Source organism: Neltuma alba, unplaced genomic scaffold (genome assembly GCF_004799145.2).
Source record: "Neltuma alba isolate B1F8T4 unplaced genomic scaffold, ASM479914v2 tig00013459_pilon, whole genome shotgun sequence".
NCBI lineage: Eukaryota > Viridiplantae > Streptophyta > Magnoliopsida > Fabales > Fabaceae > Neltuma > Neltuma alba.
Window position 1 is genome coordinate 161,405 of NW_021637695.1, and position 15,597 is coordinate 177,001.

The 15,597-nt window shown below is 34.9% G+C and overlaps 2 protein-coding genes across 4 annotated transcripts; both read right to left on the reverse strand.

Moving 5' to 3' along the window:
* Positions 1–628: 628 nt before the first annotated feature.
* On the reverse strand, positions 629–3,956 carry LOC114737469 (probable xyloglucan glycosyltransferase 5). Its single transcript, XM_028925394.1, has 5 exons — positions 3,230–3,956; positions 2,502–2,810; positions 2,112–2,402; positions 1,870–1,983; positions 629–1,737 (listed from the first exon to the last, which is right to left on the reverse strand). Exons 1-5 carry the CDS (start codon positions 3,947–3,949, stop codon positions 1,096–1,098), a joined length of 2,076 nt encoding a protein of 691 aa, XP_028781227.1. The 5' UTR covers positions 3,950–3,956; the 3' UTR covers positions 629–1,095.
* Positions 3,957–9,240: 5,284 nt separating this feature from the next.
* LOC114737471 (UDP-galactose/UDP-glucose transporter 7-like) lies at positions 9,241–13,110 on the reverse strand. 3 transcript variants are annotated; one of them, XM_028925396.1, is made up of 8 exons: positions 12,808–13,110; positions 12,437–12,546; positions 11,947–12,052; positions 11,602–11,847; positions 10,411–10,521; positions 10,171–10,329; positions 9,887–10,030; positions 9,241–9,664 (listed from the first exon to the last, which is right to left on the reverse strand). In XM_028925396.1, exons 2-8 carry the CDS (start codon positions 12,475–12,477, stop codon positions 9,497–9,499), a joined length of 975 nt encoding a protein of 324 aa, XP_028781229.1. In that variant the 5' UTR covers positions 12,478–12,546; positions 12,808–13,110; the 3' UTR covers positions 9,241–9,496. The 3 variants fall into 3 exon arrangements, with proteins under 3 accessions (XP_028781229.1, XP_028781231.1, XP_028781232.1); XM_028925398.1 differs by lacking the exon at positions 12,808–13,110 and adding an exon at positions 12,642–12,660; XM_028925399.1 differs by lacking the exon at positions 12,808–13,110 and having other exon boundaries at positions 12,395–12,476.
* Between the last annotated feature and the right edge of the window lie 2,487 nt (positions 13,111–15,597).

The window sequence follows — 15,597 nt, forward strand, 5'->3', positions numbered from 1 at the left end:
CAAACTGAAATTTTTAGAGTGAGGGAGAGGCGCTTCAGATATCGGGAGTTGAGAGAGAGAGAAAAGGCTTCAAATTTCAGAGTAATAGTTTGAGGGGCAATACTGTCTTTTTGGTCTTGAAGTTAATTTCAATTTGCCCCCACGGTCCTGCAGTGGCTTTTCAGATTGTTTTGGGGGCTCTTGGAAGTTAATTGCCTTCAGCGGTCCTTGAGTGAAATTTTCCCTTTTTTTTTTACAATCACAACTCAATTACGCAAATCTTAAATAATGTATGCCCTTCAAGATACCTGCGCATATGGATTTTTGTGACGGGCGGGAATGGGTTAATGGGCTTTAGATTTGGAGTAGTGTCTGCTGCATCCAACAACCAATTGGAAGATCCTATACCAGAAGTTTTAAGCCATGAAAATTCGTTACTTAATCATATTCATCCACCTGGTTCTTTAACGTGCATTATTAAATATATTATTTCATTTGTATTATCAGTTACGTATTTCTTACATTCAAACCCCGTAAAACACATTTGAAGTTTGAAGTTAAGATTGCTGGGAACCCAAAATCAGATTTAGGACGGTGACTCTACAAGAGAGGCATAACATAATCAAAGATCAAGCCTCCTTTAGATAGTGGACCAAGCAAATGAAATTTATATTAGATAAACAGAATTCATTTACAGAAGGATGTTTGACCTGTCCCATTCATCATTGAAAAAATGGAAGGCAATATATTTCAAAAGAAGTATCAAGTAACATCGGGCTTCCACTCCACTTGTCTCTGGAATGGTAATAACAGATTACCTGAATTTCAAGAACAGATATTGACTAAAGAACAAGGAAGGGACCATCAAATTTTGCAGCTCCCAGCAACAAGAAGAATTCAATACCCATGAAAGAGCCTAATGACCAATGCCCTACAATTCTGGGGATGAATTGTGCAAATAAGAGTATTTGCTGTGTTCTTTCGTCCAGAAGGACGGTAATAATTTACCACAAACATGAGAAGACGAAAAGTATAATCTCATCCACTGCATGCAGTGTCCTGCTTCTAGAATGCAATATGGCTCTGTATAAGGAGGTATGTGTAATAAATCAAAACTTAGCTCATTTGCTCTCCAATTAGATCAAGGCCCACAAGGAGGAAGGTAACCCCTTGAAAGAGTAAAAAGTAAAAATGAACTCCTTGTGCAGATAAAAGACTCCTAGCTGAAGCTGTGAGAAGAAGGAATGCCAAAGTCAGCTCTTTTACATATATCTTGTTAGCTTTCTTAACAGGCACTGCTGCATCTTTTTGATCCTTAATTTGGTTTGATTCGCCGAGTTCACACTCAGAAGAGCTTTTACAGCTTGTTATTTGTTGCATCAATTTCGCTTCAGTATCAGCAGCAGCCAGTAGATCAGACTCAGATGACCTCCCAGCCTTCTTGGTGACAATCCATTCATAAGAGCTACCCAGTTGGAAGAGTCCAGATACCATTGCATTGAATTTAGTGACAGACATGGTGTTTTCGAAAAGGAGATAGGGGACAATGAAAGGGAAAGATTTTGGGGCTGGAAGAATGTTGAGGAAAGACATAAATACAGGCACATAGCAGATCACCCAAAGAGGAAGTTCTGCCTCTGGGACAAACATGGTTAGAGGGAGAATTATGCAAAATAAGATGAAGGAGTAAAAAGGAAGAATGAGTTTCCTCAGCAGGAAGAATAATAGTATTAAGTTCGCTTTTTTCCATGCTGATACCTGCAGTAGTGAAGTTAAGGCTCTTGAGGCAGTGCGCGTTATAAACAAATTATTAAACAATACTTGCGAGTCCTAAGGACTTTTCCTCCTTTGTATTTTTCTTTTCTATCACTTTAAGAGTGTGAGATATACCTTAGCTCTAAAAATTGCTGGCAGACACAACCTAAAAAGTTGCATAGGGCCAGAATGCCAGCGGTGTTGCTGCTTCCTATAAGCTTCATAGGACTCAGGAACTTCACAAAGTACCTGAAAATTTCAAAGGAATTTTTAAAGTGAAGATCACACAGTTGTAAGATAACTAGTCATTTCATGCTACAAAAGAATCATTCAGATATATAGTAACATGCTCATTAAGAGAAGGTGATCATTATCACCTTGACATCATTCAGGAAGATGAATTTCCAACCATTGAGATGAGCTCGTACAGCAATGTCCATATCTTCTACCGTGGTCCTCTCAAGCCAGCCTCCAGACTCCTCTAGAGCTTTGATTCTCCAAACACCAGCAGTTCCATTGAAACCAAAAAAGTTAAGAAATATCCCATTGACTTGCTGCTCCACCTCAAAATGGAAGGATAAGTTAATATTCTGCAGCCGAGTCAACAAGTTCTCGTCCTTGTTCACAAAAGCCCATCTAGCTTGGACCAAACCTAGTTCGGGATTGTTCTGTAATAAAACAAGGGCGCACACGGAGTAAAATAAGCTGAACACACTTCAATGAATAAAAATACTTGCTGAAAATGCTGGATGTTCTCTTTTTTAAACCTTGAAATATGGCAGAGTTTGTTTGAGAAAATCAGGATTTGGTTGGAAATCCGCATCAAAAATTGCAACAAATTCATAATCCTTCACATAGTCACAGCTCATTGCAGACTTGAGATTGCCAGCTTTATAACCTTTCCTCACTAAGCGATGCCTATAGATTATGTTGATTCCTTTTTGGCTCCACTTAGCGACCTCATCCTTGATTAACCACTGTATGCTCTCATCATCAGAATCATCAAGAACTTGAATCAGTAGGCTGTCCCTTGGCCAATTAATTTGGCAGACTGCAGAAATAGACTGTTCATACACCTGCAAGAGCTCAGAAAGTCCAGAAACCGAAACATCAAACTTCTATCCAGTGATCTTGATATGTTACTTCAGATTGATTAACAGATCAACAAGCTTTCGCAGGAAGGATAGAATCCTGTCTTTATCAAGGAAGGGTTGTTTATTTCCAAAACTGACAAAAAGGAATGGATCATTCTAGTTGTTTAGTCAGGACCTAAGGAAATAATCTATGCTTCTGATCATTAAAGATTCAAATAATAACATTTAAGAAACTTATGATCTTTCAATTACAATGTTTCTCTCTAGATGGCAATATCCGTGCAAACAAAAAATGCAGCTGCCTGTACAAATAATTATCACCCTCCTCTTTTTCCTATACGATTGTAACATGAATTCTTCTAATTTTTAAAACACTGCAAGTAAGGTAAATTATGTTTTACCTCCCTTTCGTTACACATAGGAATTTGGACAAGAACCATGGGATAATCACATGTAGATCCTTCAGTATCATCAATTCTGAAAGCATCCTCATCAATCCTTGGCTTTATCTTCTTGTATCTAATCCAAAAGCAGCCCAAGCAAAGCAGCATACGATCCACGGATTGGATAAGAAATAGAACAACACAAAACCTTGAAAGTGCCTGTAAGGGGGGAGCAATGTACTCAGCACGAAATGTTAACCACGCAACATAAACCACATGGAGCAACCCTTCCAAATCCGAGGTCCGAGGAATGTGCAATCTGGGATTTCGAAAATGCCATCCTTGGAAGTAAGCAAGAACCTCAAAAGCCAGAATCACCAAGGATGCCACTAAGAACACCCTAATGATCCTAAATAGTAACCTCCCCTTGACCAGCTTATCACTCTCCACATCCACTCCTTGCCTGTGAATCACCCTCTTCTTAATACCACCAGTGAATGCCCTCAGAACATGAACGAGCCATGTGACACAACCTACAGCACGACGAGCCTTGAGAAGCAAAACCCAAGTCACTTGCCTGGCATTCTTGCCTCTGCTTTTCTCTATTGGTTGAAACGCCGGGTCAGCACCATTAATATCTACCACAGAGAAACTGGGATTCTCCATTTTCACTACCACAGGCGTTCCTTTCTGGGTTTCCTTCGTCCACCAGGAAGAAAAATCCAATCTTGGAACCATTTTCTTCAGTGAGTCATATAGTCACACAGAGAGAACACAACTATTGAAGTATATACTCATTTTGTAGACCCAGATCTGAAGCCAACGAAAATGGGAAAAACACTCATGAAAGGGAGTTGCTTCCACGAAAATCAGAAGGACCATCTTGAAGGCTCAGCATTTAACAAAATGTAGGTCCTTTTGGAGCGTGAAGAAGGCACCTAACATCAGAAAGCCACATTATGAGGGAAGGTATCCGCAGCTGTAAGAATGAGACCTCTAACAGCAAGTTGGTTCCTTTATTTTTCATCCGACTCTCCAGGAATATTACTGTGCACAAAGAATCTCCCAGAATGATCAGGACTTTAAGGGATTAATTAAGAAATGTCCCTCTAGAGAACTGTGGTTAGTAGCCCAGAAGTAGTTGACAAATGCCTAAAAAAGAAACTTTTTTTTTTAGTTTGGTTTGATATATCCTGATCAAGGCCTTTGACAAACGGGACGCCCATTTGGCTGGCGGACTAAAAGATCTGTTTATAAATATTAACTATTTATGTACTTATGCACCTACAATTTGCACGGCTTATAAAAGGAGTTATGGGGAATTTTTTTTTACTCTCTCGGATTCTAAATATTAAAAGTTAGATTGAGGATTTGTTTGGTATTTCAGTCACTTTTGTTCCCATATTTACTATTTTTCTGAAATTACTCTGTAATTAAATTCTTATATGAGGCATACTAAGTTTAACAGAAATAACAAAAGAAAAGAGAACGTCACCGACGAAGACCATTGCAGGCAGCTCAATTCGATCATTGTTTGAATTGAAACGGACAGCCAGGGTTCTAGATTCACAACCTTTGGATGACTGTAAGGATGGATACACGCTCTAGAGGAATCATGTTATTATACACTGACAATATAAATATGATTTCATTTTTAAAATTGAAAATCTTAATTTATTCCTTATCACTCCTTTTTTTTTTTTGGGCCATCATTACCCATTACTGTTTATTGTCAAAGCAAATTGGAAGCTGCCAGGACTTGCTAGTTAAGTGAAGTTACGATTCCATTTGGAGATACAGATTCTTCCAACTGAACCATAACTTCACTAACCAGTCTTTTTTACTTCTGGCCAACAACTTCACTGATCAGCCTTAACACCTGTGTACCATTTTTTTTTTTTTAATTCCTATCCTGACTTTGATTCTCATCGAGAAGCTATAAAAAGCTTTCAAACAAACATTATATTGTTAATACCAGGAGGTGAAGCATGATCTTTTGAGGATTTGATTTGACGACAACGTATTTTGTTTCTTTGACATTCCTTTCACATTTGACTGAACTGTTCAAAGTCTATTGACTAAAAAAGAGAGAGGAGGAGGAGGAGGAGAAACGAAACAGCATACTGATAGGCCCTGCAAAAGAAGCCGAAGTCTTGTCTGATTGGCTAATTCTGCTCCAAATCTATTATCGTCCAGCATCTCAAATATGCATTCTCAGTAACGATTATTGCTCAAGGAAATAAACTTACTAAATAAAAATACTACTTTCAGTTTTAATTATAAGAGCTCATTTATAAACTAAAAATAGAGTCTTCTAATTAGGGTATAAACAGAGAAAATGCGGCCACAAAAAAAAAAAAGTACGAACATGCCATGAAAAGAGATAGGTTTCTTTTCAAGGGAAACAAACAAAGTACCAGATCGTTACTCCCTTTTTTTTTGGGCCTAACGTTGAGCACGATTTACAGGTAACTTTCCTTTTTCTTGTGGCCAAACACCCCCCCCCAAAAAAAAAAAGAAGAGAAAATTCCTCTCGATATTGACTTTGACTCGGACTCTCAGATGTTCTTCACCCATTTTCATCTTCTTTGCAGCCTTCACTTTCTAAATTCTTCCACATGCTCCTCACTTTTTTTTTTTCAGTATTAATATTTCATCAAATGTTTCAAGGGAAGAAGAATAGTAGAAAACGTAGTGAAAGCTTCTTCTTTTTTTGATAACATAGTAAAAGCTTTTTCCCCAGAGGAAATTAGACGTAAAGTGATTATACCAACAATAGAATTAGTTCCAAAAATATCAAATATACTTGGGTAAGTATTATTTGATAGTTATTATTCCACTCCACAAAGTGAGTTATTTTCTTTCAATTTTGCCTGATCCAAAATATACAAGATATGGTGATAATATTTATATCGTTTTTTTATTTTATCCTTCCTTGCAGTTAATTATGATGAGTGACGCCATACAAAGATGACCGGCCGCATTCTTCTTCGTTCTGTTTTTCCATGAGCCTTCAAGACGTCCACCCTCTTTACATTTTCGGTTATTATTACATCACTAGTTATTATAATTGTGACCATTAATAGTTTAATTTATACTATTCTCAGTCTTTAATATAAAAGCTAGTTAACTAACTTTAGTAGATTAAGAAAATTATTTATATTAGTTATTTATAATAAATAGGTATTATCTTTTTTAAAATATTTTTGCTAACAATGTGTATTACTAAAACTACTATTATTACAAAAACTGTCTTTAAAAAAAAATAAATATGAGAGACAAAATAAATTAGAATCCTATATTTAGGATCAAAATAAAAATTAGGCAAATTTTTATATTAAAGATCTGAGGTAGTAATTTAAATAAAAATGTCTCGCATCGTATGGTAGGAGGGTCTCATATGGCTCACAAATGAGCCTCCCTGGTCACACATGAGACCTTGACATCAAATTTTGTCAACATCACTCAGAATTTCGAATTCATCCATTTCACTGAGGTACATGTATTGATATGCTAGAAAAGTCATCAGTCAAATTGAAACATGAAAAAAATATAATAGAAAACATAACAAAACTGAGTTTTTTTTTTCAATGAAAACGCGTATTCATCGATAGAATAAGATTACAAAACATACAAACAACCTAAGACAGTCTCCTTGTACCGGCTACGACCTTAATACAGTGAGTCGGTGATTGATCAGAGAGTTCTAAAACTGTCTACCAATCCTCCGCATGTATAACCAAGAAATAGGCACAAAATTAGCACACATGAGGTTTAAATTGGAAACATTCGAGTTTTTGTACAAAATCATTCTAGCCTGATCAACGGTATCTCTAAAATAAATCAGATCTAATAAGTAAATTAATAGTTTCAGCAAAAACAATAAAAACTCGGACATCGTACATATATCTCCTCTGTCCCAGCGAATTTGCCGGAGGATTGACATAAACGATTGACAAAAAGAAGGAAGGGAGAAAATAGTTCAACCAAACGGCTGACAGCCAGAGGATTGGAATACGTGAAAAGAGCCACGCAGGCAAGGCCTACAGTTATAAATGAAATCAAGGCAGCATGTGTGGACCAATCTATTATTCTATTCCAATCCATTAATTTGCCAGCTTGCCGGGTTCACCAATGTCCATGCAAACTTTATCTCCCGAAAAAAGAAAAGAAAAGAAGTCGTTAGGTGCTTGGGACTAGCTGTGAGGCACGGTTCTTTGCTTTGTAAGGTCAATTATTCATTTAGGTAACTTTAACTAATTTTGTTAATTTCATGAAAATAGTTAACATGATATGGTACAAAACAAAATGAAGGGAAGGAGTAGTATTTTGTACTCTAGTAACCCTCTTTCTGGGTTTAAGAGATGAGTGGACTTGGATGAACAAATCTGATACTCTCTGCTTTTGTGTAAGTTTTGTCATACAGAACTTTATTTTAAGAAGTAAAAAAAAAAGGTAAAGAAAAAGGGCACCTCCTCTTGTCCTCTCAAAAAGAATAAAGAGGGGACTCGTTGAGGTACAAGACATTGAAACTCTTTTTCGTTTCGCCTTTCCGTCCTTTGATAGTTGCAGTAACTACTAAGATTGGAAGAGGAGGATGCATGGGTATTCTGCAGAACAAGAACTACGCAGCGACCTTCTCCATTTGATCTGCTGTGGCTTTCCATAGATCCATTTCTTGGAATCAGAAAAGGAAAAACAGAGTAGACACAGCCGGCTTTGGCTTTCGAGAAAACCACCAGACAATGCATCAGGTGGAGGATATATCAATTACTCCTCCGGTCCTTATTATAAGACCCAATTTGACTTTTTATTTGGTCTTAATTATAAGACCCAATCTATTTTCTCTCTTATATTTATGCATTTTTTTCCAAGATAATCCTTCTAATAATGATAGTTTTAGCCAATATACTTAATTAGCAAAGATATTTTAGGAATAACAACACTTATTTATTATAAATAACCAACTTAACTTACTTCCTTAATCTCCTCAAATAAGTCAATTGAGTCTTATAATTAGGACCGGAGGAGTATCATGTCAACGTCATGCCTATTTACATGTAAGTAGTGTTTGGATAAAAATAAAATTATAACTTTAAAAATACTTTTACAGTATATGAAATAAATATGTAAAAAAATTTATTTCAATTTATGAAGAAAAAAAAACTTAGTAAAAGTATTTCTTGATCAATACGGTGATGTTCTAGGGGACGCATTCCTGGTCCACAATACCCACAACCCAGATGCACCTCGTTAATGCCAAGCCCATGTCTAATAAAATGTGTCCACCCATGTGATGCGGGAATAGACAGATGAACAGCACTATTTTCATCCTCGGAAATGGCTTTTATCAGATATCTTCAGATACAAATTATACGTTTATCATACTGCCTCCTGTTCTAATTATAAAAGTCAGTTGACTAATTTGAAGAGATTAAGAAAGTAAGTTGAGTTAATTATTTATCCTAAATAAGTATTGTCTTTTCTAAAATATCCTTACTAATTAAGTGTATTAACTAGAACTATAATTATTAGAAAAATTATCTTAAAAAATCAAATAAATATGAGAGACAAAGCAGATTAGGATCTTATACTTAAAACCAAAATAAAAGTCAAATAGGATCTTATATTAAGAACCGGAGGTAGTATTATTATTGATATACTATCTCCGATCCTAATTATAAAAACCAGTTAACTAATTTGAAGAGATTAAAGAAGTAAGTTGAGTTAGTTATTTATCCTAAATAAGTATTATCTTTCCTAAAATATCTTTACTAATCCAGTGTATTGACTAAAACTATCATTATTAGAAGGGTTACTTTAAAAAAATTTATATAAATATAATATACAAAATGGATTGGAGTCTTATATTTAAGACCAAAATAAAAATTAAATAGGGTCTTATATTAAGGACCGGAGGTAGTATTATGAAAATAAATAAAAGTATAAACAAATTGTATACAATATTTTTATTAGATCTTCATATTTTCCTTACTTTCTCCGCTCAGGAGCACTGTCATGGCGTCATGTTCAAAAATCAAAACATCCTTCATCTCCTTTCACAGTTCTTCATTTTAAGGAAAGATCTTTAAATCTCTTATCATTCAAACTACACATTCAATGTAACTGTAACTTCAAGGAGCATACTCTCACCGCGTGCAACCGTGACTACTGTCAAATCAAACGGAGAAGAAAACAACCACCGGAGTTTACAATTTCGGGGAAAATCAGAGAAATAAAGACAGTGGAACTGTTAGTAATAGCCTCAACCCATCAATGCCACTTCTATTTTCGATGGGCCTCATCCACCGTTACGGCTAGCTTTGTGGTCTTGTTCATTTTTTGCATATATTTAGCATAGGAATACCACACACCACCAGCTGTATTGATAACCAATCCAGTCACATTCAAAGCATGGACTTGAACGCCACCAAGCAACACAAAACCAAGTGTCTGGAGAAGCAATGGGAGGCAGATTCAATGTTTGCATGTTAAAATATAGATAAAATATTAGAAAGGGAATTCATTCGCTCTAATATATTATGAAGAAAAGAAGATGCTGGAAGATTGGATATGCAACAAGATTCAGAGAGTCATTCCAAAATCAAACTTTAGTGCCGCGTAGTAAGTTATAAATGAAAAAAATGACACATTCTTGAGATAGTTCAAACTTACAGTGGAACCAACCCCTTTAAGGACACCAACAATAGTTGTAGTTAGAGCTGAATTAACAACGGTACACAAGAACATGGTGTAGTTCAGAGCAATGCCCATCACCAACGAGAGAATAAGGATGACTATAAATGATAGAGAAGAACACTGCAAGAAGAATGAAGTTTACGTTAGATATCATCTTAAGCATCAATACTGCTAGCCTTAGGTCCATGCTATGTCACAAATCATCCCATATTGCAACTCCAACAGAATTGCAATAAAAACAACCAGGTTAAAGACTTCACCTTTGCAAGTAATACGGATAAAGAATCTGGGAATTCTCCAGTAGCTATAATGAGAAACATCAAAAAGGGAAGAGATAAGAAGCTGTTATAAAACATGATTTCTACTGATGAAAGCCCATCCTCAGCACCAGATCTCTCCACCAGTACAAGGTACATGGTCTGCATGAGCAAGTAATCTCTGAGCAAACCAAGAACAACTAGAGGCAGTGTCCACCATAAATTCAAACATTAGAGTTTCACCTGGAAAAACACAGAAAAGCAAGCCAAGCTATATCCAAAAAGGTCAAAGGAAAAATCTCCAAGGGCAGCTATGAGAACCCCTGCAGCAATCAATATTACTGAAAGAGTCACCTGAAATTAGACAGAATGTATCACTGCATAGTTAAGAGCTAAACCCATCAAAGTTGGTAGTCACATGAAAAAAAACTGCAAACATTATTTATACAACTGACTTTTGCATTAACGTTCTGCAGCAGCTATTTTACATGTTACATACTAGTGACAGCAGACTTAACATCATAGACCATTTATTCAGCTCTAGAAATTCTGGTAGTATGCACTTAGGGTAACAAGTCTTAGTTCAATTATAGTTCTCACGTCAAGTACAAGAAAGCAGGTATACCACCGAGTTGGTACACTGTAGAATAAGGTCCCCTTTCAGACTTCAATGTTGTATAAACCACGAGAGGATCAGAACTTCTTAATGAAAAATTCTCTTTTCATTGAAGCTCTGCTATCAATTATTCTCCGGAAAGCTATAGATACTTTTATATAGAGCCTGGTTGATCTTTGTTCAGCCTAGCTGATTGATATATTTTACTATTTCTCATACATGAACCATCCCAAATTCTCCAAAAAGTATTTGAATATGATGAAAACTTGCCATGAGCACTAATATAACAGACTATTTAATTATAAGAATCAATGAAAAGCGTTCAGCTTTGCAACTTTGTTTACGAGAAAAAAGGGAATAAATATTCGAAGAGAAAATTTAACGATAAACCCTTGTTTATCAGTATGTATTGCGCAGTATTTTGAGAAACCACTTTTCCCAAATGCTTAGTCCACCAAGTTTATCATGAACATCATTTACAACAACATAATTCTCCTCTCCCCCACCCCTTCGCTTTGTGCAGCTTTTGACATACATGGCAAATCCAGTTACACCTTCCTAACTGAACTTCCGAATTTGGACCATTAAAACGATATGATTAGAAGGAAATAAATGTGAAGAACTTTCCCTCTTCTTTTCTCCTCCTTCCCATTTAATTCTCTCTTTTTGCTTAATTGTTTTCACAATATTTCCTATCCTGGTTCATCTCTTGCCCCTCGCAGAAATAAGATGATAACGTCTATACTAGATAATAGTTAATTATACACGAAGCCTTGTTCTCAATAAGCTTTTTTTTTTTTTTTTAAAAGAAGGAAAACCTGTGTTGTGGGTCTTCTCTTTCCCGTGAAACATCCAGCAACGAGCACAGCAAGAGGTGTCAGTCTCTTTATCGCAATATACATTGGAATATTAACTCCTTTCAAACTTGCCAGTGCAAAAGCAACATTTGCATTATAGAAAAGAGAAACTGGGAGAAGTTTCTTGGCCATTGTCAGATCTATTCCCCTTGCTTTTGTGTATCCCGTGCCACGACCAAAGTGTACAAGTATGGCCGTAGCCAGTTGCTGAGAAAAACAGATACTGTCCAACATAAGTCAACAATAAATCAAAGCAGTTAGCTGAATATTAATAGTCTTGGCTGTGTTTCTTTTAACTTGTAATACCTGCATAGTGAGTAGAGTCATTGAGTGCGCATACTGCATGACGATAGCCTTGTTGATAAAAACCATGGCCATTGAGGCAAATCCATATGATACAGCTGCAAACAAACTGTGAGGAAACAAAAGGATGGTTATATGAAGCTGCATCTATCGTTTTTATACTGCAGTACAAGTTGATATTCTAAATGGCCTTCTTGGTGAATCAAAGGACTTAAGTCTCAACGTCAACATAGAAAATTTTTTATCTTCTTTTAACCTTCATCAATTTCGTTAGAGGGAAGATTATTGTTTACCAACTCGAACATTTAGAAGAGGCGGTACACACACTCTCATTGGAATTTACCAAAGCAGACAATAGAGCAGCTTGTGCGTTACAATGCCATAAATTTTTTCCACGAATACATTAATTAGGTTGTTCTTTTGAGAGAGGCCGATAAGAATATAAGCGCACTTGATATCAAGTCAAACAATCAATGAGGCGCATGTTGAAAACCTCAAAAATGAACTCGTTTCTGCGTCGCTACGGCTGTCCATATCCAATGATGGCACCGAGATCTGATGAACAATGACCACTAGAAGGCCAGGTCAATAGCAAGTAAAGCCCTGGAAATTAAAACAAATCCAACTCATTTAATCCATTACGGGAACAAGAACAAAAAATCAATGGGATGTAATATACAACAAAACTCCAATTCGACCTCACGGAAAGAAAGACGAAAACTCGACAGGCGAAGATTAAATTACATAAAGCCCAAATCTCCACAAGTCAATCGAAATCAGGTTCGGGCATCAAATCTAAAACCCTTATCGAGAACAAAGAACGCACCCCAAAAAAAAAATAGAAATATGATTTGAAGGCAGTACCCGGTCGCTAAAACCTCAAGTTTACATGATTGTCGTGAAGATTGAAAAAAGGAAGAAGCGAGAGCAAAAATCGAATATCTGAGCAGATCAGGGCAGGTTGTGCATGTAACTGAATTACGGGCGTGGAAGGAGGGAGGATATAGTAAGAAGAGTGTGAAGTGAAGTTAGGAGAAAGCAGACTTTGACAAAGGAGGTTGCATAATAGAAAAATGACAAGAAATAAAAAGGTGCTCCAAAAAAAAAAAAACCAAAACAGGTGCCGTTAGAATCGCTGTGGCCTGTAGCTATCGCCATCGTAACAGTGGCATTTGCCGCTCGCGCGCTCACGCTCGCTCCCCTATTTCCGTGCAAGACGGGCGAATACTCTCGTGAGTGGTGAGCTGTGAAAAGTGAGACCTGTTTTGTTTTCGGGTGCTTGTTTAGTTGTTTTTCCCCTTAACCGATTAAGAATATTTCTTTTACATTTTATGATACTACCTCTGATATTTAATATAAAACTCTATTTAATTTTTATATTGGTCTTAAATATAAAATTCTAATTTATTTTGTCTCCCATATTTACTCAATTTTTTTCAAGATAGTACTTCTAATAATTATAATTTAAACTAACATACTTGATTAGTAAGGATATTTTAAGAAAGACAACACCTATTTATTACAAATAACTAACTTAACTTCTTTTCTTAATTTCCCGAAATTAGTCAATTGGCTCTTATAATTAGGATCAGAGGTAGTATATTTCAAAAACAAATAGGGAAAAATCACAAAAAGGGACTGTTAAAATTAAAAAATTACACACAAAGACTAATTCACAAAAATTGTTATAAAAACCCATACTATTATTATTAAAACACATTCTAATATTGTAATAGGTCCTTATTTGTGATTTTTCTATGTTGACAGTCTTTTTTTACGATTTTTCGAAACAAATACTTTTTCTATCTTTAAGATAAGGCATAATTAATTAATTTAAGTAAAATAAAAATATTAGTTAAATTAGTTAATATGATATGATTTTTCTAAGATACTATAAGCATCTTTCTTAATTTTCTCTTTTTTTTCTTATATTTGATTGTCGTTTGGAAAATATCAATAAGATTAATTTTAGAAAAAAGAATAGGAAAAGTATCTATATTTTCAAAAACAAAATAAGCCTAAATGTTGTTAATTTTAGCTTATGTGGCTCAAGAAAAACTTATGTGGTAAGCTTGTTTGAAACTATTTATATTAAGTGTTTACGTTTGCGTAACTCATGACAAAATTTTCCTCATATATTTATAACATGATATTTTATAAATTATGGTTAAAAATTGCTTGATGTCCAGGATGGAGCAATTCTCATGCCATTTCCTTCCTTGAAGTCCAACGTGCCATAGTATGGCCATAGACGCTAGACACATGTTCTTATGTCAGCTAGGTGATTAGCGGAGGTTATGACACAGGCTGGTCCTTAGCCACAACAACTAGAAAAAATGTTTAATAGATACAAAATCATGATTTTAAAAGTATTTTTATGACATATGAAGTAAATATATAGAGGAATTTGTTTTTATTTGTGAAAAAATGCTTTTCAAAAGCACTTTTGGAGTTAGACAAACACCCCCTAAAATACCAACTCTGTAACTGACAGAACATTTGGAATCAAAACTGTTCACAAGTTTTCCTAATTTCATTCACGACTTGTGCGCGTGTTTCATAATATCTAATGTTAATATAATTTTTTATTTTTTAAATTTGTCTTTATTTTGATTTTCATTTCTCAAATTTCAAATCACAAATTTTTGTCCCTCAAGGGCAAATTGATTCAGATTTTTATTAAGTTACATAAATCAATGTTTGAAATAAAAAGAAACCTGAGAGACGAATACCTATGATTTAAAACTTGAGGGACCAGAACCAGAATAAAGGCAGGCTTGAAGGGCCAAAAATTGTATTAACTCTAATATCTATTGAATTATCATATAATACTCCTCCGGTCATTAATACATGAATTAATTAGAGAGTTAATATTGGTCTTATATATAAGACATGTTTTGCATGTTAATTAATTTTTTTTTCAAAATTAACCTTATTGATATTATTCTAACAATAATCAAGTAAGACAGGGAGAGAGAAAGTTAAGAAAGATATTTAAAGTATTTTAGAAAAAAAATCATATTAAATAATCTAACCAGCATCCTTAAACATATCACATTAAATAATTTAACTAGCATTCTTATACATGTCATATCAAATAATTTAACTCGCATCTTGCTCTGCTCGAATTAGTTGATTAAGTCTTATATTATGGATCAGTGGAGTATCTAATTATATACATAGAAACCCTAAATATAAAAAACATGTACCTTAGTTATCCCATGTTCCCTCGATAAATAGCTTTCAATCAATCCACCAAAATATAAAAATGTTAATTAGAAATTCAGTTTAGTCCCAAATATAAGTCTTTATGCATGTTATCTTACATATTTATTCATTTTTCCTAAATTAATCCCCATAGTGATTAGTGATTACAGATGTTAAAAGGTTTTTATTCTAATCCATATAATTAATAGTGACATTTTGAGAAAGATAGCATCAATTTATTATAAATTACTAATTTAATTAATCTTTTTAATACTTAGAAAATAATTATCTAACTTTTATATTAAAGACCGAAGCATCGTGTAGGCAAATGACATGACAATCATTTTTCACAAAACTCTACAAACCGTGAAATCCCCCCGTCTATTATTTTCTCTCACGCTCCCACTCTTGTACGCATATAGTAACTTCCCATCATCTTATTCTTTT